Source organism: Liolophura sinensis, chromosome 10 (assembly GCF_032854445.1).
Source record: "Liolophura sinensis isolate JHLJ2023 chromosome 10, CUHK_Ljap_v2, whole genome shotgun sequence".
NCBI lineage: Eukaryota > Metazoa > Mollusca > Polyplacophora > Chitonida > Chitonidae > Liolophura > Liolophura sinensis.
The window spans coordinates 8909534-8937444 of record NC_088304.1 but is presented as its reverse complement, the minus strand read 5'-3'; the positions used below and the strand labels follow the sequence as shown (position 1 = coordinate 8937444).

The 27911-nt window shown below is 39.1% G+C and overlaps 1 protein-coding gene across 2 annotated transcripts; it reads right to left on the bottom strand.

Annotated features, from left to right (window-relative positions):
• On the bottom strand, positions 1-27879 carry LOC135476601 (uncharacterized). 2 transcript variants are annotated; one of them, XM_064756679.1, is made up of 10 exons: positions 27829-27879; positions 17483-17548; positions 13955-14006; positions 10860-11027; positions 10549-10611; positions 6683-6949; positions 5148-5436; positions 4232-4435; positions 1767-2042; positions 1-1502 (listed from the first exon to the last, which is right to left on the bottom strand). In XM_064756679.1, the coding sequence occupies exons 1-10, from the start codon at positions 27831-27833 to the stop codon at positions 691-693; spliced, it is 2202 nt and encodes a 733-aa protein (XP_064612749.1). In that variant the 5' UTR covers positions 27834-27879; the 3' UTR covers positions 1-690. The 2 variants fall into 2 exon arrangements, with proteins under 2 accessions (XP_064612749.1, XP_064612750.1); XM_064756680.1 differs by having other exon boundaries at positions 13955-13995; positions 27829-27878.
• Between the last annotated feature and the right edge of the window lie 32 nt (positions 27880-27911).

The window sequence follows — 27911 nt, the reverse complement described above, 5'->3', positions numbered from 1 at the left end:
ACACTCTATGATAAACAATGTTGTCACCATCAACACGCCAGGATAGCCAATGTTGTCACCATCAACACTCTAAGATAACCTATGCTGTCACCATCAACACGCTAGGATAACCAGTGTTGTCACTATCAACACTCTTATGATAACCTATGTTGCCGCCATTAACACTTTTTATAGGATAACCAACATTTAATGCTAGTCTATACCCAACAGTCAATCTTTGCTAAATGTTTGTCATCTAAGAAATAATTATTCTTCATAGCAAACATTGCACACGGATCTAGTCTAAGTAAACTAATAAATTATGTCCTAAGAACTGTGGTAACAATTATTTACACACAAATAATAATTAAAATGTACGTAGTAATTACAGCGGTAAAAACTGATGTTCCATTTTCGTGCTCGAGGCCTGTTCGGCGACTTTCACTGATGTATCAATTGGTGAGCCGCTTCCTTGCTTTAAGGCGTATTCAGTGACTTCTGTCAATCCAGCTGGAAGACCTTTGGTGATCGAGGCACTGCAGACCCACATCCACGCCTGGGGTGCACGTTTTATTGCGAATCAGTTCATTGTCTTGCTGGCGTGTATATATTTACATTTTGGCGAAATTTTTTTCACAGTAAAATTTGAACAATATTTGGTTGCAGAATAAACCGCGACGATTTTTAGAAGATGAGACCATAAGTTTTGCATCACTGTTTTTGTGACATGTTTGGTGGACAAATTGCTGAGGTGTCAGTCTGCTGATAACTCATGAATTTTTCATATTTCTCAATGAGCATGTAAATGATTTGTTTAATCTCTGCACATACTCGTACACTTGGTTCCAATATTTCATCGATCCTCTCCAAACTTCTACGATCGTCAATCTTCTTGGTTTCGAGAAGTTCGGTAAGGAAATTCTCTAGTACTTTACGATCGTCAATCTTCTTGGTTTCCTGAAGTTCTTCTAGGACCATTCCAAACATTTTACGATCATCACTCCTCTTGACTTCAAGACGTTCATCAAGGATGCTCTCGAATAATTTGCGATCGTCACTCTTCTTGGCTTCAAGACGTTCATCAAGGATGCTCTCGAATAATTTGCGATCGTCACTCCTCTTGACTTCAAGACGTTCATCAAGGATGCTCTCGAATAATTTACGATCATCACTCCTCTTGACTTCAAGACGTTCATCAAGGATGCTCTCGAATAATTTGCGATCGTCACTCTTCTTGGCTTCAAAACACTGTAGTAGGACCTTCTCTAAAACTTTACGATCCTCACACTTCTTGGCTTCAAGACGTTCGTCAATGATGTTCTCGAAAATTTTACGATCATCACTCTTCTCGGCTTGGGGACTTTCTTCAACGATGCTCTGGAAAATTTTACGATCATCACTCTTCTTGGCTTTGAGACATTCGACAAGGGAACCCTTTGAATTGTTCGGATTGCTGCTCTTGTTCGATGCGAGGCATTCCACAAGGACATCTGAATCGGTCTTTGAAGCAGAGCATTGCTCACCTGAAAATGCAGTCAAAGACTGAATTAAGCACCTGCAGATCCCACTTGTTAGTGTTCATGTAGCAAAGGTAGAACTTGTACATATTAAGAAGATGATTGGCCAATGTCTTATACCTGATCTGATATACATAGAAGATCTATTCAGCCGAGACAAACCTGAATGGTACACCTAATAACCCTATATCTGTGTTTACTGGATTAAACAATAAACAGGGTAAAATTTTAGGCTGTTAAATTTACAAGTATGGTGACGGCCTGGTTTACCTGCGAGTGCTAAGGTAAGGTGAGACTGGCTAGACTCCATCAACGCGTTCTTAAACTCAGGCAGCGCTCGGCTCCCACAGAATGGTAAGATCTTGAGCAGTCTCTTGATTCGCTTGTGACATGTATTGGGGTGGAGAACGTAGTCGAGCGCTGAGCCTGACAGAATTTCAGCTCGACGAAGATAACCCTCTATGTGGGTGACGTCCATCATATCATGAATCAAAAGCTGGTAGTTCTCCCTCAGTCTCCTTTTGTCGTCTTCACCCATGGGCAGCACTGTATGGGCCCACACAAAAGACTAGGTACATGAAACTCCGTCACATGAATCAAGACAGGCTGCCTGTGCACATTACGCAAATGTTGGTGCAGTCACAGTACAATCAAATAGTCTGTTGTTTGACAAAATAGCTCTATAATGTTAAATCATGACAATAATATGCCAAAAGGAAAGTGGAATAGATAGAATACGAACATCGATTTTAAATGTGTACATTATATGTAAGCCCTCGAGTTACGTGCTAAACTTGTCTTTTGTAAATCATGCTGTTTACGGGAGGACTGAGAATTACCTCAATAATTCTTACACAATTATCATCCCACACTCTAAATTCTTGAAGAAAGTTGGGAGCAAAAATGTCGTCTTTTGTTAAGGCTCATGAAACAATTTCTTCCAGTCAGGTGGGATTAGGAACAAACCACACACGCCCTATGGTATCACAAATGTTTCTTTAATTTACTGTTAAACCGTCCTTTAATTCACTGTTAAACCGTCCTGTACACTAGATGAGCTCCATGTACGGCTGTACGAAATCTACTTGCTATGTACCTGTAAGCTGTGGCAACTTCATGTATGATTATACGAACTGTTGTTCCTCCGTCCAAGAGCATGACTAAACCCGTATTTTCCACCATTGATCTAATATAAGTATTTTGGTTTAACTCACTGGGAGCCTCGAGGCTAATTTTGTGCCTCATGTCTGCAGTAATATTTGACATAAATTTTTTTTGTTGTTGGAAGACTCTGGAATTTTAAATGGTAATAAGCATTTTATGTCCCAAAGCCAGAGGTTCGAGACATGTTGGAATTTGGTTACAAGTACGTTTGGCAGACTTATGTGATCTTTCATTTTCAACTGAATTCCACATAGAAATAATAACCAGTTGATTGGTCTTTTAAGCCTGTTTCGGATCTGGCTTCCACACCTGAGCATGGCGACACACTGAACAACAACATGACATTTTGACTTTCAGTTCGTCCAGCGCAAGGATTCTGTTAAATTCTGTTCCAACGGATTCGATTATTTCATTTATTCCAGTGTTTTGGGTTGTTATTCCACCATCAGAACTGTAACTGCGGAGAATGTTGAATCTCTTAGATGTGATGTGACGTATGGGTGTCTTGTCTTTCAGGAATATTCTGTTTAAGCTAAAGAGTGAGGATTCAGCTGTCTAACTTTCTTAAATATTGGCCAAAGTGAAACCTAAACTTAGGCAAGTTAATATGAGGAAGGATTTCCGATTCTGCTTGAACATGTTCCAATTGTCACTCTGCCTTTTCTGCTGGGCTCTTATGCTCTCCATGCTGAAATCTTTTTATATAGTTGTGGACGACAATGGCCTTGAGTAGTTCTGGACCCGTGACGTCTAACAAATTGCGATTAACATCCCTGCATTTTCTTTTGGCCTTATTCTGCTTAATGCATGGTGCTATGAGGTGTGGAAATTGCTACTATTTATGCATTTACATGAAGAGTTAGAATAAAGCCTGGGGTAAGTTGACAAGAAACCGTATTTCATTGGTTACGAGTGACTATTTGCCAGCTTCAGACCGTCGTCGCTACTCAAAATGGATTAAATCAGCATATCAAGTGTGCTTTGATTTCGACTGTTCATATATACTTATTTGATTTATTTGATTGGTGTTTTACTCCGTACTCAAGAATATTTCACTTATACAACGGCAGCCAGCCTTATGGTGAGAGGAAACCGGGCAGAGCCTGGGGGAAACCCACGACCATCCGCAGGTTGCTGGAAGACCTTCCCACTTAAGACCGGAGAGGAAGCCAGAATGAGTTGGACTTGAACTCACAGCGACCGCATTGGTGATAGGCTTCTGGGTCATTACGCTGCGCTAGCACGCTAACCGACTGAGCTTTCTACTACTTTCTATGCTGAATGTCTTTAATTATATTTCTTATTGCTGTCCACCTTTGTACCGACTATTTCATCTTTCCTTGCTCTCCTTGCGTCATCTTGTAAGATTTATAAAGTTGCAGTATGCTTAACTGTATTAAGTTTTCTAATTCGGCCATTGTTACTTGTTATGGTATGCTTAACAGTACATTTTCAACATGAAACCTGATGAAGATCCACGTAATATGATCGGCACATAGTAACTTTAGTTTAAAGCTCCAATATCTGGGTTAAGTAATACCTTAAGATGAAAACCGCATCCAGTAGCTTACCCTTCAGCGGATTTATTTCTAGCTGGTTCATAGCTGTCTCGAGTACATCGACGCTGGGTTGTGATTCAGGGCAGTTCGCACACCAACATTCTATCACCCGCACAGTCAATTCTCGCATTCCGTATTGTCCCCACTCCATCCATATCCTCTTCAACTGATCTCCATCTAGGCCAAGAGCACGGCCTGCATCCAGCCAGTTAGGACCTAAAAACACACAAGTAATGACATGGTCAGGAAATATTGCGAAAACACATGGTGACTAACACATCTGCAAAATACGTTCCACACGGACACTGACATAATATGCAAACCGTACTATGACCACGTTTTCCTGAATCTCGTTTTCATACGAAAAAAGAACGTCATAAGCACATCAACCTTGCCTTGCTTGTGTTATACTGGAGATAAATTATGACATATGCAGAGGATTATTTTTTTGGATATCTTTACAGGAATGATATAATCGTTAAATTTTCTAAATATGAAAGACTAGAACATAGAGAATAAAGCCGGAGCAGCGAGGACAGGGTGCTAGTTGGCATATGATCACACAGCACCTAAACGTTAGACGGAACAACAATTACGTTTCTGAACCGCTAGAATACATGGTTTGGATCGCTGGTGTTCTTTGTGTTTATTTACACTTCTCAACGGAATAAATTAAACTACCCGGATTCTTCTGGTGAACAAAGACGCAGACGCCTCGGCCCCTTCCCATTTTTTTCATGTAAATATTCATCAAATGTGATGCCAAGACGTTTTGAGTCATTCTAATCAACAATCAAATAGCTAAATAATGGGAAATGAACGATGCCACTTAGTAAGCACCCAAGTTAGGGAAGAAAAATTGTATCTGAATCAAAATACTTTTATCATTTATAATTTTTATGTGACATTTTTAATTGAAAAAACATACCCACTGTGTCGCTTAGCAGCAGAACATGACGTTTAAGATGTTTGGGAATATTTTCTTGACTTAAACTTTTCGTATCCTCCTCATCAGCAATATCTTTACTTCGAAAACCGGTCCATGCCTTCACCAAGGTGTTTATCTTATCGTCAAGTTGTGTGCTAGAATTGTTGACATAGTCGTGAAGTTTGCCTGTTGTATCCGTGATTTGAAGGCTCAGAGCTTCACAATGTGATGAAACTAAACCAGGAATGCTTTGAAGTGGCTTCAAACGTGAACAGATCTCGTCGGCTTTCTACAAACAAAACCAATTCAGCTGCTTAAGTTCACAATAAAGATTGCCTGGTGATAAAAATAACTCTTTGGTAACTTGCCTAATGCCTGTGGTTTCATACCCATTCACTTTTCCAACAGCCATAATATTGACCGATATCACATATACTAAAATTGATGAATGCCGCGAAAAGTCTCGATGAGACAAACTTAGGTTTGAAAGCTGCTGGTGCGCAAAAGCTATTTCTGAATATACGTTAATATCTGACCTAAAATGGAAGCAAATAACAAAAATAGTTAATAGCCTAGGTACAAGGAGACACCTTCGTGACATGACCTAAATAATGAACATGACATTAAAGCCCGATAAACAAACTAAAAAACAAACTAAACACACTAAAATGCACCGAAACTTTGATGAGAACCGTTTACAGCCATGTGAAAAAAGACGTTCGTATCTGCATGAAAGCCTATTTCCGACCTTAAATAGCGCAAATTGCCATATCGGTAATTATGAATTGATAAACAAACGCATAAATTGGTTTAATCAATAAATAAAGCAGATCATAAATTACATTGATGATACAGTGTCAAGGCTGTGGAATATTTTAATTGGGGCCACATGCGATAAATCCCATGTGACCAATGGATCAAAAGCGTACTAAATTAATGAATGAATGAATAAATATGGCTTAACGCCACGTTGGCAATGTAGCAGCCATGTATTGGCGAGAATACGTTTAAAGCCAGAGATTGTAAATGGCTCTCGATATGATAAAGAGAACGTCCAAAATCAAACAAAAAAAGACGGATATCTTTAAAATCAACTACATAACACAAAGGTCGGACCAATGTCGAAAAGCATTTTCATACTTTAAATATATAACGATGTAAATATACAATACTTATATCAAATGACGATACCGAATACTTCATCTAGTTAGAAGCACTTAGTCTCTGGAAGAAATACCATGAGTAAAAGATTTAAAAGTTTATTAGTAATTTCTTGCTACCATGGCATCTAAGTAAGGCTTTGATGGACACAAAATTGTTACGAAGAGTGTCTCAACAAACAACGAAGTAAAAATTTCATTTTGTATGTAAGTTTCTTATATGTAAAATATCCAAATGTTGAGATTTTTAACAGCCTGACGTCTTTTGGTAAATGTAAGCAACCAATTTTTCCTTTTACAGAACAAAGAAATATATTTGTAAGTTGTCCTTCATGTATGTAATAATGGAGACGAAAAGAACATGGTAAGCCGTACCTTTGTTGTTTCCCTCACACATTTTAAAGATGTCTCCAGTGTTAGAATGCGTTGTGTTTTTTCCACTAGACAGCTCTCCTGACATTTGATCTTCTCCCGCAGAGACGGGACCGTATCGGCTTCTCCCCGGAATGTTTCCACTATTTTCTCGAGGGCACATTTCTGGTTTATCAGTTCCTCATTGGTTTTTACCAGTGTGGCATACTTTGTTTGCAGACGAGAATCGGATTCTTTCAGTTTCTCCAGATGATGCCTTTGTTTCCTGGTCTGGGACAAGGGACAAAGGTTCACAATAAGTCAACTCTCCAACTAAGACTTGACAAAAGGTACAAAACTTCAGCCACGCTGACCCCCGTTAAGGAAACCGCTAGTGAGCCCATACATACAGTTTCAATGCATTTTGGTCAGCTCTTCAGGGAATATATATTCAGGAAGACTTAGAGACACAAATACGAGGTCAAACCTAAGGAAGTTAATCAGAATGCAGCCAGTCTAAACATAATCCAATCTGCAATAGGAAACTTGCCTGATGTTTGAGTCTGTCTTGTTGAGCTACATTTTCCGAATATTTGTCTTGCAACGACTCATTCTAAAGAATACAACCGTAAATAAATAGCATAAAAATGCGTTTAAAAATTTGATTTAATCTTTTAAGGAACTTGCTAATGGGTTCATGGATGAAGGTTCACTGAATTTTTAATCAGGATTTCTGTTTCAGAGAGAAACAAATACGTAGTCAAAGTCAAACTGGCCCAATAAGCTCATGTATAAAGTCTGAGCTTGCCTAAATACTTCTGCTGATTTCTGACATGAGCTGGAGGAACAAATGTGAAGAGAATGTGCCTGAGAAAGAATGTCACATGTAGGTCAGTCTAACCAAAATCCTATCTCATGTAAACGATCACCTAACAATCCACTGTTTGAAGTAACCAGCGGTTGGTCGTCTTTTTCTCCGGGGTTCTCACCAGCTTTCTCCCGCTGTAATACTGGCCTCCGCTTTACAGGCGAAATATTATCGAATACGGTGTAAAACACCAATCAAGTAAATAAGTGAATAAAGACTAAAGTTTAATTGAGCTTGCCTAAGTACTTCTGCTGATATATTTCTGACAAGGGGTAAAGGAGCAAATCTAACACTAAAGTCATCCAAGTACTTGAAACCACGCATGACGTTTCACTAAATTTGGCTCAGTTCTTCTCCATAAAATCTCCATACATGGTCATAAAAGAGATGGTTCCTTAGTAATAACTCGCCGAAAATGCACTCTCGATGAAACACGCCAAGTTTTCGTTTAAACGAAGCACTCACTGTGTTTTTAATTAACAGTCAGACGATCAACGTTAACCAGAAAAATATCTTCATATTGTATGATACACACATATAAGTTTCATGTGTATTTCTACGTGTTGTCAAAGTTTCGTTTTGGTGAACGTTTGTCTTCGTATGTAAAAAATAACTTTAGAATGTGATCAGTTTTGTCATATTTTGGTAAGTTTAAAATTCGTATTTCTGCCACAGTTTGCCAGACATCCTTCGCAGTAGAGTGAACTAACGAAGTCACTGTGAAGAACATGTTTTACTCCAGGAAGAGTTCGAATCTTTGTGGATTTTTTCTTTGGCAATATACTTTCTTTGTGAGTGTTATCATGAATTAGAGTGGGTAATTGTTAAGCCATGGTATTACCTAACGTCTGGCAACTATAGCGAAATCGTGAATCCTGGTTGAGAGCATATGTGGTTCTCTAGTTATAATTAACATTAACATGTTTTGCGCAGCAGAAGTAAAAGGCTGGACATTTGTTATATATGTATTTAATTGAGTGGTGCATAACTAATTGATTGCGTGCGCAAGAATTTTTCAGAAAGTTACATTTGTAGTGCAGTGATTTTCCCTATTCTACAGTGTCTAATGCAAAAAGATATTTCAGTGTGACTGGAGCAGGATTTTCGATTTTATGACCTATACATTGCTTCAATGCATTCTTGCATTCATACACGAAAACAAAAGTAAAACAGAACTGAAAAAAGAAATAGCTTTACGCGTGTGTAGGGAGCTGTCAATCACATCTAGGATTCTGCTTGTGGGCTAAGCATTCCCGAGGCCTGGTTCCATTGCATTGGTCACAACACAGCATTTTGAGTATTTCTAAACCAGTGACGTCTAAATAAATTGCAGTTAACATCACTGCATTTTGTTTTACCTAATTGAGCTTTAGCTGTGGTGCTAGGGGGCGTGTCAATTGTAACCATTTATGTATTGAGAAGAACATTTAGAATAAAACCCTGACTGAGCTGAACTGACAAGAGGCCGTATTTCACCGGTCACGTATGACCATTTGTCAGCTATCACACTGTCGTCGTTGCTCTGGTTTTACACTCTTTGATGTACGCCTTTAATTATATAGTCAGTTTCGCTTCTTGACGAGCACAGTTTCTTGCACTGAGCCGACTTCCCCGCCTTACAATACCAGGTCCTTTGCTGACAGGAGTTAAACTAATCCATATGAACTGAAACTGTAGGTCTAATCGCAGTCACACCAACCTAAACCTATATCATGTATATCACCAAATGAGACAATGTATTAATTATCATTGAATTTGACAGTGCTGGTGGATATTTCATGTTTAAAACAACAAATATAAATTCTACTGCGAGGAAGCACTACCAATGTGATCTGGTCAAGGGAGATTTTAATCAGCCGACGTTTGTAACAAAAAAACTGACCTGGCATAAACTTTCCTCATAGTGATTTCGAGCTTGTGATACAGTAGAATATAACGGCAGAGAAAAGAAATTCTCACAAAAATTAAAGCAACAAATCTGAAGTAGACCTGAGGTAGTGGATAAACATTAAAACATTCAAAGTAATTGTAACAAATTGGCACAGTACTTCTCGAGATATAATGATACAATGCTTGCAAGACATACTGTAATACATAAGAACTAAAATCTGAAAACACTGGTCAAAACTAAGTCAAATAAAAAGACAACATAGTCCTCTGAAGGAAATTAACTGATAAGGTAATGTATTTAATTTTCATTGAATCTGACTGAAGCATTGGATAATGTTGAAAGTTAACAAGAGTTAAGGAATTAAGTGTTAATTCTGCCCATACGTAGGTGTAGAATACTGATCATATATAACCTGGTTGGAGGGGATTTGAGTAAGTCGAGGCATGTGAGGGCAAATACCTTTTTTCTACACGTTTTTTCTCAGTTAATATAGTCCTTGGAGGTCGTTTTTTTTCTAGGAGGTATAATTGTGCATAAAAGACATGGCATAAAGATGTTGTCTTTAAAAACAACGTTATGATCTAATGTATGAAGTTTTACTGAGTTTTTGATTAGGACTTCTGGCGAAATATTATCGAGTATGGCTTAAAATACCAGTCGAATAAATAAGTAAATAAATGTTTGAAGTTTAATTGAGTTTGGCTAAGTACATCTGGTGATATATTTCTGAAAAGAGTTAAAGGAGCAAATCTGAAGCCAGAACGTTGATAGAAATTCGGACAGAGTAGGTTCTTGTAGGAGTTCACCTAACGAGCCCATGGATGACGTTTCAATCACTTAGGCTCACTACTTCTGGAGGTAAATTTGCTGACAGGCGGTAGTCTAATACATATGAAGTGAAAATATAGGTCTAATCGCAGTCACACAAACCTAAACCTATATCATGGGTATCATAAAATGAGATAGTGTATTAACTATCTTTGAATTTGACTTAGTGCTGGCCGGTATTTAATGATAACAACAGCAACAAATGAATCAAATATAAATTCTGCTACGAGGTTGTATTTCCAATGGAATCGGGTCTAGGGTGATTTTAATCAGTCGACGTTTGTAACAAAAAAAATAGCTTACCCGTTGTTGTAATTCGACCAACTGGTTTAAAGTATGCAAATATTCGTCTCCCATCACGTGATACTATAAAATATAACGACAGAGTAAAGAAATTCTCACAAAAATTAAAGGAGCAAATCTGAAGCAGACCTGAGATAGGTAATGAACATCTAGACGTTCTAAGGAATTGTAACAGACTGGCTCTGTACTTCTCCAGAATATTTTGCTTTGAGCTCGTGATTGTAAAAAAAATCAGTACAAAAAATACATAAAGATGTGTTAAATAATATAGAAAAATATCTCGGTGCAGAAGACAGATGCGGTAGACTGACCTCAGGTTCTTGTTTGTCTTCGTAGAAGACACACTCTTTAAATCCTAGTATGTCTTCGAGGGGGCCAAACCCATGTTCTGGTTTGTCCTTGGGAACGTCACTCTCCCCGTGTTCTGGTTTGTCTTTTCGGCGCATCGCCCTCCCATATGTAATTGTCGGTACCGACAACTAAGTAAACAGAGTTAACTAAATGTTAATTCATTATAAAAGCCTCCTATACCCATCTCTTCCCCAACCTACATCACCGAGCATACATTTATCTTCTCATGGTCATTTAGAAACATCATGACTCAGTAGATTAAGGGTTTGTTATAGTTTTCATACAAGGTAAAGACTGAAATATGAACTCCGACATAAGAAAGTGGTTCAGTCGAGTAGACTGGAGTAGTTCACACGACTACCCAACGTGTCTATTCTCGCAAGAAGTGACTCAGATTTGACTGCTTGTTTGATGGAATAGGGTTTAACGCCGTACTCAAAATATTTAACTTTTGTGTCGAGAACACTGCAGTGTTTAGAGTTAACCACCGACCTTTGAAATGTATCAAACTTGCAAACTTTCCACGTGTAGAGCCCGCAGGGTACGCTCATCATGAATGCAAAGTTGGTTGAAGCGAGAAACTTCCCAACTACTTGGCATTTTTGACCATACGTGTGTACATGTGTCTTTTAAATTTTGCTGTCTATTGCTTACTGCAATCAAATCATCGAGAACAGAAGACGCGGAGCATCTTGGGAAATTCCATGACCAAAAAGGGACTTAAACACCTCGTGTACTGTACCAACGTTTCTCTGAAATTTGCTGGTTAATTTACGGGAAAATGTTCAGAAGAGTACAATATAGAAAAAGAAATTAGTTGTGGAGTGGGCTAACTTTCATCGCGTAAAACAGTTGCGAAAACAAATGTGTCGGATTGAAGGTAAGAGACACATACGGCCGTTCACTCGCTCATTATAATTTCTCTAGCATAAATCACATCTTCCTAAAAATTAATCAACATTTTCTTATGTTGACCTAACCAAAGATATTCCATTGGAATACCACAAATTGACAAAAAAATCTTCTTTCCGGATTTACTCTATATATTGCGTTCCATATCTCGATAGCTCAATAGCTTCTATGGTATAGGTTCGAAAAATGGGATTATTTTTGATGAACATACGTGATTTGCTATGGGCCATTTTAGTTTGGGAATCCCATAAAAGGTCACTTAATTACACAGACCACAGGGTTGTCGACGATCTGTGATAAAGAAGTTTTAATTCGAGTGTGAACAGCAGCCACGTTCCTTACCATGAATCCGAGACACCTGGGGCCGTTTCCCTTCGTAACTCTCGGAATTGTGTGTTCGATGATAGTTACTCAGCTCCACATCTAAGAAATAACTGAGCCACTAACACAGGTGGTATGTGGAATATCTCAACGATCTTTAGAGGACCCCAGAGCCCATCTATGACATTTCATGGAGTAGAATTTATCCGAAAAGCTCACGAAAGCTCGATCTCAAAAGGATCTGGTACAGTAAAGCGGAGAATTGTACCCAAAGAGGTAGGATAAGAAAGTGCAATTTTTAAAATCACACGACAATTCTGTAAATGTCCAAATCAGAAATATTGAGCTTGATTGAGTCACCCATGAATGTGATAGGACTATAAACGGCATGGTTGTTTAGTAATAACGTTAATCAAAAGAATATCTTTTCTGAAACATTTATATGTATACTTCTACGTGGTAAGTTTCTAACTCTCGCTCTGGTTAACGTTGGCTTTCATATGTAAAACATAAACTTGATAATTTAATCAGTTTTGTAATATTTTGGCTTTAAATCCGTATTTCTGCCATAATCTTTCAGGCATCCTTCACAGTACAATGAACTATAGAAACCACCATGAGAAAGATTTCGATATCTTTGTGGCTCTTTTTTTTTCTTCAGCAGCATATGCTTTTTGTGTGAGTAAAGATAAAAGTTATATTGCATTAAATACGCGTTGTCATGAATTAAAATTGATGATTGTTAAGCTATGTTATTACGTGACGTGTGGCAACTATATCGAAATCATATGCGAATCATGGTTGAGAGCACGTGGTCCACTAGCTATCATTATCATAACACATTATGCGTAGCGAAAGTATAAAGCTGAACATTTTTTATACATGTATTTAACTGATTGGTGCATAATTTGGTGCTCAATAATTTTTCAGAAAGTTACATTTGTGGTGCAGTGATTTTCCCCCACTCTACAGTGTCTGATGCAAACAAAAAAGGATATTTCAGTGCAGCTGTAGCAGTCTACCATTTTTCGGTTTTACGATATACATAGCTTCAGTGAATGTTTGGAGCTTCACAAGTCGCATGTTTGGAATATAACAGGAAAAAAGAGAAAAACCGAACTTAAAAAGAGGTAGCCTTACGAGTGTGTCAGTCGCTGTCACTCACAGCTATAGTCAGTTTCGTTTTTTGAGGTGCACAGTTTTTTGCACTGGGGCCGACTCCCCGCCTTACAGTACAAGGTCCTTTCTCGTCAAAGGAACGGCCGGACTACGACAAATTTGGCAGAGGGGTTAAAGGCGATACTATGCTATTTGGAAAATAAAATATCTTTCCATTTTCAGATCGTGTCATGTACAATTCACAATACTATCAACATTTTAAGTGTGTTATAAATACATGATACTGAACAGTGACATTGAATATTACAACCGAGGAAATCGGGCGACTGCTTTGTTGTATTACAGTGATACATAGTCAACGAAGGCACATTCAAAACATTCAACCAACGCAATAAGCCGTTGTTTGCCACACTAAACGCTTTTTGTTGTACACCGGCAACAAGACAACGACATATATGTAAAGCATTGCAGAATGTTTTAGGATGTTTCAAGTCTGTTTCTTTGATTAATTAAGTACCAGATTTCACTAACAAGTGAAACTTTTAATTTATGGTGAGATACTGTCTTGAAGCATGTAGCCCTTGAAGGTTTTTCCAATGTGAAATCTCTGTGAAAATCTGATGGATTACTGTTTAATTTATACCTTATTCTAACTGATGGAACGAAGCAATTTCTGTAAATATGTTCAAGAATTAAAACATACCTTTCTCAGTTTTCTGTGCAAACTGTCGTCCTCTGGAAATACTGAAAAATTCCTGTATCATATAAATCATTCTGTTTTACATTTCATAAAGTAAGGAATTCTCCAGCAACAATGGTTAACTTTGTTATAAACTGACGGCGAAAAGAAACTTTAACAAGAGTTGAAATCAATTTATTTTGCCATAGCAAAACAACAGGATGACCGAAGTTTAATAGATTAAAAAGACCAATGACTTTAGATATTGAAAGTCTTTAGATATTGAACGGACAAAGCAGCCCTCAAATCATTTTGCAAGTAAACAAACACGACAGGGGTAGAAAAATAGCCATTCCATCTTGGTTAACAATGGGCAGAGTATACAAAGAGTCGATTATTTTTGAAGTCAGTCAATATCGAAACCAATCAATATCGTGTGTGGCCACCTCTTGCTTCAATGCATGCAAAAACTCTCCGACGCATAGAAAAAGTCAGTCGTCTGATGAGATGGCGTGGGATTTGTTGCCATTCATCTTGGAGAGCGAACACCCGTTCTTGCCGGTTGGTTTCAAGGTGTGGCCGTTGTCTTACTCGACGACCCATGATATCCCAAAGGTGTTCTGCGGGGGACATATCTCGGGAACGTGCAGGCCACGGCAAGACGTTGACGTCGTTGGCGTCCAGGAATTTCTGCACAACTCGAGCTGTATAGGGTCTGGCGTTGTCATGCTGGTACAGGACATCACGTGGCTGCTGTTGAAGGAATGACAGGACAAAAAGGACGTAGATTTTCATCCACGTAACTTTGAGCTGTTATGTTCCCGCAGAGGATGACCAGTGGTATCCGTTCCTCTCCACAAATCCCACCCCACACCATCACGCTGCCGTCACCAAAAGGTACCACCTTCTGGACGCATAATGCAGCGGTTCGTTCGCCTCTTCGACGGTGAACTCGCGGTCTGCCATCAGCTCGGAACAGGCAGAAGCGGCTTTCATCCGTGAAAACAACACGTTGCCAATCACGTCGCTGCCAACGGCGTACAAATCGGGCCCATCGCAACCTCAGGCGACGATGTTCGGCTGTCAACAACTGGCCTCTGAATGGGGGATAGGCGCTAATTCTGTGAGCCATGAGTCTGCTGGACACGGTCTGCCGACTGACCCGGTGACCTAAGGCATTGATTGACGATGACGTCACTGTCAGGAAGCGGTTCCTCAGGTGTATGGTGCGCAAGTACCCGTCTTCTCTGGGCGTAGTTACCCTAGGCCTGCCTGTTCTTGGCCCCTCCGATGTCCACCCTGTCTGTCTGTAACGCTGCATCAAGTTTGACACAGTTACACGAGAGCAGCAGAATGTCCATGCAGGGCTCCCATGGATACCATACCTAAGGCCCTCTTGTATTGTTCTGGAGTCAATCGAGACATTACTTTGGTGGATTTTAGTCAGTGTGTAGGTCAAGCACACTGTGTGTAAAGTTTTTATACACTTATTACATGTGCAGTTGCGGCCATCCATGGGTCACGTGTCTCAAAACAAATTCGTGTGGGCGTATATGACGCTTGTCACACATGGGACTATGCTTCGTACAATGTTTTCCTACAATAATTTGGTATTAATTTGCTGAAAAGGCTGGTTAAATTTAACTCACGGTGTTGTAAAGTTTTTTTTGGTCGTCAGCTTATCTCCGCATAGTCAAGCTCAATATGACAACATTTTGACCGAGATCAAGTGACACATTATGAACATTAACTTGAAATAAATCTATGTTTCACTCCAAAATAAATAAATAAATAAATAAATAAATAAATAAATAAATAAAGAAGGAACTGTCGAAAATATTTTGAAAGTATGTAAATATGACACCATTGTGGAAAAGTATGTGTTTTCATAGTTGTATAACACTAAACATAAGTATTAACCACACCACCATGATTACGTGGTAATGTGGTTGACTACGCAGCCCCGAGGTGTAAATTCAACGTCGGCCTTGAACAGAAAATTTGTAGATTCTCTAGGACTTCCAAGCCGCTGAAACCCCCAAAATAGTCCATTCTGTTTCACCCAATACCAATCGCTGTCAGAGATGTAAATTACACCATGCAAAGATTTCTCGTAACAAATAATAGAACATCACAGCGTTGCAAACTGAGTGGAAAATGATTATCTAGAAGTTCACACATGGTAGGTATGCGCTGGCTTAAGTGCCTGTATTATAATTCAAGAAAAGTTGTCCGTAACGCTCTCCATTGTTACAAATTCGTTATACCAGCATATTGTGTGGGTATACGGCCTGATATTTCGTCTGGGAGATGAATATTTCCACTCGTTCGTGGGGCTCGTAAAAATATCGATGTGTACTTTATAATATCCCAGTGTGGGAAATGACAATAAAAATATATCACAGTATTATGCTTCAAAACAGGAAATCAAGAATCAAGAAATTGGTTTGTATCAAAAGAAAGTAAAATTATTTGAATGACTTTAAAACTTGAAATATCTGCTAATATATATTGCGTGAGTGTAGGTGAAATGTTTTATCAGCTTTTTTTCTGTTTGATATGTACTGAAAATATTCACCAAACTACCACGAGTGTTTGTAATATTGTTCTGGGAAGACTTGCACAAACAGATTACAATCGACTGTAGACCCAAAAATTGAGTCTACATGTGATTGTAGAAATAAACTGCGCCGCTTGAACAAAGAGATTACCATCGACTGTAGACCCTAAAATTGAGTATACAGGTGATTGTAGAAATAAACTGCGCCGCTTGAACAAAGAGATTACAATCGACTGTAGACCCTAAAATTGAGTATACAGGTGATTGCAAAAATAAACTACACCGCTTGCACAAAGGAATTGTAAGGCGATTGTAAATATTGGAAGTTATAATAGCGATCGTCGGCCAAATGTGACTCTTGCAGACAGATGACCTCAGTAAATGGACAATGTACCGGTCAGTATTTTTATCTTGCCCTCATTTTCGAAAGTGTTCTAAATCCTAATGATTCTGCAGCTAACAACAACAACAACAACTTGTGAACAGATGCTGGCAACATCTCTTTGAGACAATTATATTGCACATCTTTGCAACCCGAGACGAAATGTACTAACCATCTACCTAAGGCAAGTATTTGTATACTTAACGTTAATTTTGCGGCGATCGTAAATATTTATGTTTAATTTCTGATTGTTGTTTCCGATTGTAAGTTATAACTGTCGTAGCTTATAATCTCTTCCTGTAAGAAGGTGCCAATTGTAAGCTACGACCGAGATCTCAGTGACTCACAATCAACAGTGCCTTACGACCCCATTCATACCATTTTCCAAATTATATTAGGTTTTCGAGTTTTAACCAGGTTTTTTTCGATGGCATTTAAAAGTTGAATTGCTATTTGATTCAACGATTTTGTTTTGGATAACATTTTCGTGATTTATTTCGGGTGCTGTTTGGTTGTAGGTTATTATATCGCTGATTTTGTACAAGATATACTGCTACAGATAAAGTCATCCAAAATTTATTATCCCATAACAAATATGTTTAACGCTTACTTGACATTGTCGTCTCTACCTGTACTCCGTAGATTTGTTGAGTAGTTTTGCTTGGAGATTTTGCTCCTGTAAGAAATAATGAAAATAGGTTATTTTTCTGTTTTCCATGCGCATTCATCCATGGACAGCATTTCTCGAATAACAATGTGTTAAATTGAACAGAAAGTCTGCTGTCTGTGATGGTAGAAATTATCCTGTTATTGTGGCAGATTATTCTCTTAAATATACAACACATATTCTATTAGATCAACACAGAGATTATATTAGACTTACTAACAGAATACATTCTATCATCACTCAGACAACAGACTTCCTGTTAAATTTAACGGTTTATCGTTTTCAATGTAATAGCAATAATTGATTCAGTTATATTCAAACTTAGTTTCTTCCCATCATGTTGGCCGCCGTTGTATAAGTGAAATATTTTGAGCACGGCGTGAACACCAATCAATTTGATAAATAAATATATTCAAAATTTATTGATAATGACATTCATGTTTCGCATATTGGCACGTTGGCTTGTTTCACCAGTTATTTCCATCACTGCCAGACCTCACGTAATAAAAACCATTCACATCGATAAAACAAAACAACGGTAAACATTGCCAGTCGGTATATATGTATAGACAAGCACGTATCTGTACCCACACGCACGTGCACGAGAGAACGACCTCGGGCATTTTATCCTAGCCTGTGGATCACTAATCAGATGATATTCCGAATAATATAATTACAACCTCACTTTACTTTATTAGTAGTTTTTAAAAGAAATTCAAAATGAGCGGTAGTTCTGAACTGACGTAGTGAAGACTTCCAGACGTGCGCATCGGAAGTTTTTGAGAGGTACGCACCTTTATTCTGGTGAGTATGTACAACAGTCACGCATGACAACGATACAACATGGAGAAACCAGGTCATCAAGTAGATGATCTTTGTTGATATTTACATTTACAGTTTTGTTTTGTTTCTTGCATATGATGATTAGCCACACGATTTAATTACTGATTCAACTCATTCTAGAGCATACTTTGTGTCTTTCCAACATGGCTAAAAACTGTTGGCTACTTCTCCTTGCATATCATGTGAGATAATGGTAACCAGTGTGAAATAAAGTCAACCAGTGTGACATAAAGTCAACCACTGTGCTGCCACAAACAAGACATCCCAGCACATATGTTTCACCTTTCACATACACTCACTGATTGATTGATTGATTAGCCGTGCAATAATAACAATATACAATGGATTTTAAGACAACAAAATACAGACACATTGTGATATCATACATGGTGGGAATAAAGATCAAGTTGATCTTGTTCTATCCCATACATAAGTAATAACAGCATTGGAGAGGTTAGGCTGAATAATTTGTCTAAATAATATGCTTCCTTTCTAAATATATATGAATTTATTTTATCTCAACTATGCCTTAATTTTGTAATATTAGACTGAAGATTGCAGCTTAGAAAGTATAAAAGATTTGAATAAAGACTAAAAAGGCGATTTAGAAGAAACTGATCTTAGTGTTAATAGAAGTTTATTCCATTCCCTAGGACCGGAAGTACTGAATAAATAATATGATGGATATGTATTATACAACGGTTTGCGGAAGGCTAAAAGTCTATCTCCCGTGTGATACGGATGTAAAATTTCTTGTTTGATCAAACAGGGCTTTAAACTTACAGGAATAGTCTTTATGGAAACAAAAGTAAATATGAGTTTGTAACAGAGTAGAAAATAGATCGGCAAGGGGTAAGATTTTCAGGTCGCAAAAAAGCGGCTAGGTATAGCAAAGGCGGCCTGATAAAGTAATTTTTCTAATTGCCCTTTTTTGATCTATGTACAAAATATATCGTGTACTTACCAATTTTTAATATTATGCAGCAGAAGTCCAATGTACAGTAGTCAAAACCATGCTTTGTCTAGAAAGAGTATAAGCTGTTACTGTTTAAACATTTACAAATGAAACAAAAAAACACCGGCCCCGATAGTGCATTTGGTAGAGCCTCCGCTTCGGGAGCTGTAGATCCAGGATCAAACCTGGATCGATTCACACATAAGACCTTAAAAGAGAAAGTTGTAATTTCCTCACTTGTCGTTCTGCATGAAGGGGATAGTGCAACGACTGGATGACCAATATCAGTATAAATGCTCGAGCGGGGCGGCTTCGCTAAGGCGTCTCAGTGAAGCAGCACTAGATAAAAGAACGGTGGAAATCCGTCCCGCAACAAGGAGGCACATTACATGCACCCTAAGGATTCCTTCGTCGTCATATGACTAAAAAATTGTTCAGTACGATGTTAAACCCCAAGCACTCACTCACTCAAATAAAAAATTTCGAGTGCGCAGCACATTGACTGGGTCCAGCTCATGCTCCCACCGTAATGCTGGCTGCCGTAGAATAAGTGAAATATTCTGGAGTACGGCATAAAACACGAATCAAATGATTAAATAAGATTGAAATTGACAGGAGACTGGATTTCCCCGGTGGCGGGTGACCATTTGTCAACTATCACATTGTCATCGCTGCTACGGATTTTTTATCCATGCTGTCGTGGTTTACATTTTCAGAGTATACGTAATCTACTCAGATCTCGTGTGCTTTCAGCTGATAAAACTTCATTTATTTATCTATTTGATTGGTGTTTTACGCCAAACTCAAGAATATTTCACTTAAACGACGGCGCCCAGCAATATTGTGGGAGGAAACCGGGAAAACCCACGACCATCCGCACAATGATTGCAGACCTTGCCTGAGAAAATTGGAATGAATTTAAATACATAAAATTTTTGTCTTTACGGTAATGCTTGTTTGTACTTGTACGGGTATAGCACCCTGAGAATGATGTTCGAGTAAGCACCCCGAAAATAATATACAGGTGGAATAATGTACGGTAAGCACCCCGAGAATATATGTACGCGTAATCACCCCGTAAAAATGTAGGTGTAAGTACACTGCGAATATTGCACGGGTGGAATAATGCACGGGTAAGCACCCTGTGTATACTGTACGGGTATAACACTCCGAGAATAATGCACGGGTAAGCACCCTGTGTATACTGTACGGGTATAACACTCCGAGAATAATGTATGGGTAAGCACCTCGAGAAAAATGTATAGGTAAGCACCCCGAAATTAATGTACGGGTATAAATATAAGCGTCAAGTCCGACATTCCTATACCATTCGTAGTCCGTAAAGGGCGTTCCAAGTCGATAATCGCAAGATCCATTTCCAAAACAAAGTTTAACACTATTTCCCAAAGACAAAGGTATGTAAGAAATTATACAAATAAGAAATAAGAATAATAAGGGAGAATAATAAGAAATAACACCCCGAGAATAATCTAAGGTATAACACCTCGAGAATAATGTTTGGCTAAGCTCCCCGAGAATAATGTACGGGTAAGATTTGCATGCTGGTACATTGAGATAGAAATGTAGGCCATTGTGATCATTATAACCGTAAGTGACGAGGACTGTATTAACATCCACAGACTGACCCACAATTCTACAGCTTGACTTATACTTATCTAGCCCTAACATATCGCTAAGCTTAAACTGGCGGTAGGTGAGGTCGCGGTAAAACTCACGTATTTTTTGGTCGTTGGCTTTTATTGTTAGAAAGAAAAACGAAAATAAACCTCAGATAAACTTCGGCTCGACCTTTACCTCGGCAGCCTTCATCCACTCTAGGAAAACGGTGCACAGGTGTTTTGATGTTCATCTTCGGGTTTCACGCTTTATAAATAACCGTAACTGACATGCTTCTTAGCGTCATTGTTGCATCAGGTAAAGATGAAATACATGTCGTGATGTTTAACTGTACGTCAATGCGTGTTTATGTATGCTCTGTTGTAAAAACATTTAATAAACAAATGAGTGCTCGTGAGTGAGTGCTTAGGGTTTAACGTCCTACTTAGCAATTTTTCAGTCATATGACGACGGCGTCTTTAGAGTGCATGTACGTGCGATGTGCCTCCTTGTTGCAGGACGGATTTCCACCGCTCTTTTATCTAGTGCTCCTTCGAAGGGACGACTTACCGAAGGTAAGTGTTATGTATGACTATTTAACGTCTTCATGTACTGTTAGTCTGCGGGCCTTTGTGTTATATGTTATAAGCATAACAGGCCCTGTTATATATTTACAGCGCGGACCTGGCCGAAAGCACCTTATTCAAGGCTCTGTTTATTTAACTGGCTGTTCATTGGCTGTTAAACTCTGTGTTTAAAAATAGTTGAATCCACCTGGCACGTATATAAGCCGTGTTTTCTGTGCAGAGGGGAGGTATTTTTTGCTGCATCCACTGGGAGCCAGGAGAGTGTGAGACGCTCTCGTATCGAGTCCATTATTTTGATATGAGCTGGTGATGCCAGTTTCATTTGGGTAATTTGTTTAACACGCTGACCTCACCTGACCGACAAGGTCGTCAAGGACTCTAAACTGAAGTTTTCAGTTTTGCAAAGGACGTTCGTTCTGCCACAAGGTGACATTACTCTACGTCTCTGAACGGCTCGTTTGTGAGCTTCTGCGGGAGCTGTGACTGATCTGAAGTGGATTATACCTCCATGCCTGTATTTACCCTGTGTTGTGCTCTGCGGGTGTGACGTCATTCAAAGGCTTGACTGTTCCAGTCCTGTGTAACCTGTGTACTGTGTTCGCTAACCTAGCGAAGTACCTGACTGGGACAATTTGTGACTTGTGTGAACTGTGTGTTTATCCCATGGTCTTTACGTTGGATTTCCTGGAATACATTCCTTGTAATGCAAAGGTGAACTGGAAACTTTTAAAGACCGGTAATACTGATGTGTATGTTGTTGTTGTTGTTAAACTGTCTGTAAAACTGTACGTCTCATTTTATATATATAGCATTGTTTACATTGTAATATTGAGTCACTGAGTCTGTTTTCTGTTGCTGTTTTCAATACCGTAACAGAAATTGGGGGCTTGTCCGGGAACCGATTGTTTCCCTTTTGTTTTGCACCGGATATTTGAAGTTAAACACAAGTGAGAAGCGATTGCTTAATTTTAACGGTGAATGATTCAGTGGCTAAATATTTACAATGGGAGATTTTGATCCTAAACAGTTTGTTAATGCGCCCGATCAGGATGTTTTTGAGAGTTTAAAGAAGGAAGACTTGGTTAAGTTAGGGACATTTTTAGGTTTGTCCATAAAGTCTTCATGGAGGAAAAGAGATATGCAGCATACTTTGTTGAAACATTTAGTGGAGATAGGCAAGTTTGATAGTTCTGCATTATCTGATTATGAGTTCGAGGGTCAGTCTGATGCTGAGCTTAAGTTTAAGCAGTTTGAGTTAAAGTTGAGATTGGAGAAAGAGGAAAGAGAGAGAGAGAAAGAGAGGGAACATGAGAGAGAGAGGCAAGAGAAAGAGAGGGAACATGAGAGAGAGAGGCAAGAGAAAGAGAGGGAACATGAGATACAGTTAGAAAAGTTGAAAATGCAGAGAGAGGAAAGAGAGAGGGAAGTGCAGAGAGAGGAAAGAGAGAGGGAAGTGCAGAGAGAGAGAGAGGAGAGAGAAATGCAAGAAAGAGAGAGGGAAAGAGAATTGGAGTTTCAAATGAAAAAGTTAGAATTAGAGAGAGATGAGAAACCGGGTCCTTCCGGTAGACAGGATTCAGGACTTGATGTGACCAAATACATTCGGTTAGTTCCATCCTTTCAGAAATTTCGTAACTGTGAGAAAGGTAGAGATCAGACATACGTTGAGTTTGGTCGAGCTAAGGAGCAGTTGTTTGATCGCTGGTGTATAGCCAAGAAAATAGGCAAGGATTTTGAAAGTTTGCGTCAGCTTGTGCTGGTAGAAGAGTTCAAGCGTTGTATTCATAATGATGTAAAGGTGTTTGTTGATGAGCAGAAGGCGAGTACACTTGAAGAGGCAGCCAGTTTAGCTGATGATTATTCCTTGACACATAAGGTTACATACACGGGTAAGCCATTTAATTCATTTACACGTAGAAATACCCAGTCACATGCAACAGGTAGAGGTAGCTCTATACAGAAGAGTTCTACACCAGGCTCCAATGGTTCTACAGCTCATGGTTCACGTAGTTCAGATTGGAATGGTAGTCCTCGAAATAGGGTCACTTGTAATTTTTGCAAGCGGGTAGGTCACGTGATGAGTGAATGTTACAAGTTGAAAAGGATACGGGAAGCTCAGAATGAGTCTAAGCCCACAGGTCTTTGTGTTGCAATGCACAAAACATTGCCGGAAGTTACATCAGCAGTTAAAAGCAGATCTGAGTTAGCTGATACGGGATTGGATAAGATTCCCAAATGCTCTATGGATAGCTTCGCTCCGTTTATCAATTCTGGTTCAGTGTCGCTTAGAAGCGACATGTCTTGTGCTACCCCTATAAAGATATTAAGGGATACTGGGGCATCTCAGTCTCTGTTGTTGATGAATACTCTGCCCTTTTCTGAAGAGTCATACTCTGGGGTTCGTGCCCTTATTAGAGGTGTAGAGTCTAGTGACTTTGTCAGTGTTCCCCTTCATGATATTTATTTGTCATCAGATTTGATATCTGGACCTGTCAGGGTAGGCATTAAGCCTTCATTACCTTTTGAGGGTATTCATTTGTTGTTGGGAAATGACTTAGCACATGATAAAGTTACTGTTGATCCCTTAATGGTTGATAAGCCTTCTCTGAATTCAGCCACAGAGCCAGTTGAAAGCGAGATAGCGGGTTTATATCCGTCCTGTGTTGTTACAAGAGCTATGTCTAGAAAAGTCAGTACAGACCAGGGTAGTACTGTTGATTTGAGTGAGACTTTTCTCAACAACATGTTGGATGGAGATTCTTCCAAATTAGACAGCCAGCAGGAAGTAGATACTAATTATGTTAGTGGTGATCAGCCATTTTGTAGGACTGAGTTGATTGCTGAACAACACAGTGATCCAAGTATTTCTTGCTTGTTTAATGATGCAGCTAAAGATGGTGAATCTTTACCTGACCCATGCTACTACTATGTCAAGTCTGGCATATTGATGCGGCAGTGGAGGCCTCCCGATGTTTCGTTGGAGGATGAATGGGCAATTAAGCATCAGGTAGTTGTGCCCAAGCCTTATCGTAAAGACATACTGACTATAGCGCATGAAACGCCGTTAGCAGGTCATTTAGGTGTTAATAAGACCTATCATAAGATTCTCAGTCATTTTTATTGGCCAGGAATAAGGAAAGATGTTACTGAATTTTGCAGGTCTTGTCATGCATGTCAGTTAGTGGGGAAACCTAACCAGACAATCCCCAAGGCAGCCTTGAGGCCTATTCCTGCAATTGGTGAGCCCTTCAGTAGAATCTTAATAGATTGTGTTGGTCCGCTACCTAAGACAAAGTCTGGAAATCAGTATATGTTAACAATAATGTGTACTTCAATTCGTTTCCCAGAGGCAATTCCACTAAGGAATATTACTGCCAAGACTGTAATTACGGCTTTAGTTAAGTTCTTCACCATGTTTGGTCTGCCTAAGTCAGTACAGTCAGACCAGGGTTCAAATTTCATGTCTGGTGTGTTCCAACAAGTTATGCATGAGCTAGGTATTAGCCAGTATAAATCCTCAGCTTATCACCCACAAAGTCAAGGAGCACTAGAGAGATTCCATCAGACACTGAAAAGTATGATAAGAACTTACTGCTTTGAGACAGGGAAAGATTGGGACGAGGGTGTACCTTTGTTAATGTTTGCTGTAAGAGAGTCTGTACAAGAATCACTTAGATTTAGTCCATTTGAGCTTGTGTTTGGCCATACTGTGCGTGGTCCATTACAGTTGTTCAAGGAAAAGTTTGTGTCTGGTGATAGTGACAATGTTAACCTATTACAGTATGTGTCAAGTTTTCGTACTAAGCTCAACAGAGTATGTGAGTTAGCCAGAGAGAATCTTACAGCTTCTCAGAAGAGTATGAAAACTAAGTATGACAAAGAGACAGTAAGACGCAGATTTGAAGTTGGTCAGAAGGTATTGGCCTTACTTCCAGTTAGTGGTAAGCCACTTGAGGCTCGTTATTTTGGACCTTATGTAGTAGACAAGAGGCTAAGTGATCTTAATTATATTATTTTTACTCCTGATCGGCGCAAATCTAGAAAACTTTGTCACATTAACATGTTAAAGCCATATGTATACAGAGATAGCACTGATCTCAATGTTGTACATCCTAGTGGAGCTGCTATCTCTTGTTTTCCAGTGCCAAGTTGTAAGAGAGAGTTAAAGCGTTTTTTGGGCATGGCAGGTTATTATCGAAAGTTCTGTAGGAACTTTTCATTTGTTAGTGAGCCATTAACTCAGCTGTTAAAGAAAGGTGCTAAATTCTTGTTGTCCATTGAGTGTCAGAGATCTTTTGATAGATTAAAGGCCATGCTAAGCAGCGGCCCCATACTTGTAGCACCTGATTTTAATTTACCATTTAAGCTAGCTGTTGATGCTAGTGATATATCTGCTGGGGCAGTTTTGTTACAAGAAAATGAAACAGATCACGTTGATCACCCTGTATGTTTTTTCTCTCGCAAATTTGACAAGTGCCAGAGAAATTATTCGACAATAGAAAAGGAGTGTCTGTCCTTGATTCTAGCATTACAGCATTTTGAAGTATACGTGATTTCGTCAAGTTACCCCATTGTTGTGTATACAGATCACAATCCCTTAACCTTTTTGCACAAACTAAAAGGTAAAAACCGAAGATTGTTACGGTGGAGTTTGCTTTTGCAAGAATTTAATCTAGAGATTAGACACATAAAAGGGAAAGATAATGTGATTGCTGATTGTTTGTCACGTGTCTAGTTGGTTTTCTGCAGCTTTGTTTTTAAAGACTGTGGTAAATGTTATTATTATTCATAATTATGAATATGTTAAAGAAAGTTTTATGCAAAACTTTCTTTCCCTGAAGGGTGGGGGTGTTATGTATGACTATTTAACGTTTTCATGTACTGTTAGTCTGCGGGCCTTTGTGTTATATGTTATAAGCATAACAGGCCCTGTTATATATGTACAGCGCGGACCTGGCCGAAAGCACCTTGTTCAAGGCTCTGTTTATTTAACTGGCTGTTCATTGGCTGTTAAACTCTGTGTTTAAAAATAGTTGAATCCACCTGGCACGTATATAAGCCGTGTTTTCTGTGCAGAGGGGAGGTATTTTTTGCTGCATCCACTGGGAGCCAGGAGAGTGTGAGACGCTCTCGTATCGAGTCCATTATTTTGATATGAGCTGGTGATGCCAGTTTCATTTGGGAGGACAGTTTTTTATGCCGGCACCGTTTGTGTACCACAGTAGTACTGATGTCTGATTTATGTGAATTTCTGCGGAAGTCACGTTTATTGGTGTTCGGATCTTTATTATGATTATACAGTGTGGACTGTGTAATTTGTTTAACACGCTGACCTCACCTGACCGACAAGGTCGTCAAGGACTCTAAACTGAAGTTTTCAGTTTTGCAAAGGACGTTCGTTCTGCCACAAGGTGACATTACTCTACGTCTCTGAACGGCTCGTTTGTGAGCTTCTGCGGGAGCTGTGACTGATCTGAAGTGGATTATACCTCCATGCCTGTATTTACCCTGTGTTGTGCTCTGCGGGTGTGACGTCATTCAAAGGCTTGACTGTTCCAGTCCTGTGTAACCTGTGTACTGTGTTCGCTAACCTAGCGAAGTACCTGACTGGGACAATTTGTGACTTGTGTGAACTGTGTGTTTATCCCATGGTCTTTACGTTGGATTTCCTGGAATACATTCCTTGTAATGCAAAGGTGAACTGGAAACTTTTAAAGACCGGTAATACTGATGTGTATGTTGTTGTTGTTGTTGAACTGTCTGTAAAACTGTACGTCTCATTTTATATATATAGCATTGTTTACATTGTAATATTGAGTCACTGAGTCTGTTTTCTGTTGCTGTTTTCAATACCGTAACATAAGTCAGTTGCCCCACCCGAGTTATTATACCGATACGGGTCAATCAGTCGTGGCACTATCCTCTTAATGCTGAACGCTCAGCGAGGAAGCTATATGGGCTTCACCATGGATCTACCACCCCCAAACCGGATGCGCTACCTACTGGTAGGTCTCGAGGAGACTCAGCTGACCAGCACAATCCAGGTTTATACAGGCGTACAATATAAAGGCTACAGCATGGAGAATATAACCGGAGCAGAGTAATGAAACCAACTATCATGGTCAAGCCTGATATTAGGTAAATGGTCACATGTAACCGGTAAGATTTACCTAGGCGTTTTAGACAGAAAATCACAATCACGCCTCAACTCTCACCTTTTACTATAGCGGCAATGCCATGGACAATGGCAAAAATAGTGTGGATCTTAGTCGATGAACATAACCTACCTCATATGTGAGATGCAGAATAATCGCTATTTTCCGTGCTCTGAGTCCTCTAGGTTGTGAGCAGCCTATGTCACTACGAAGCT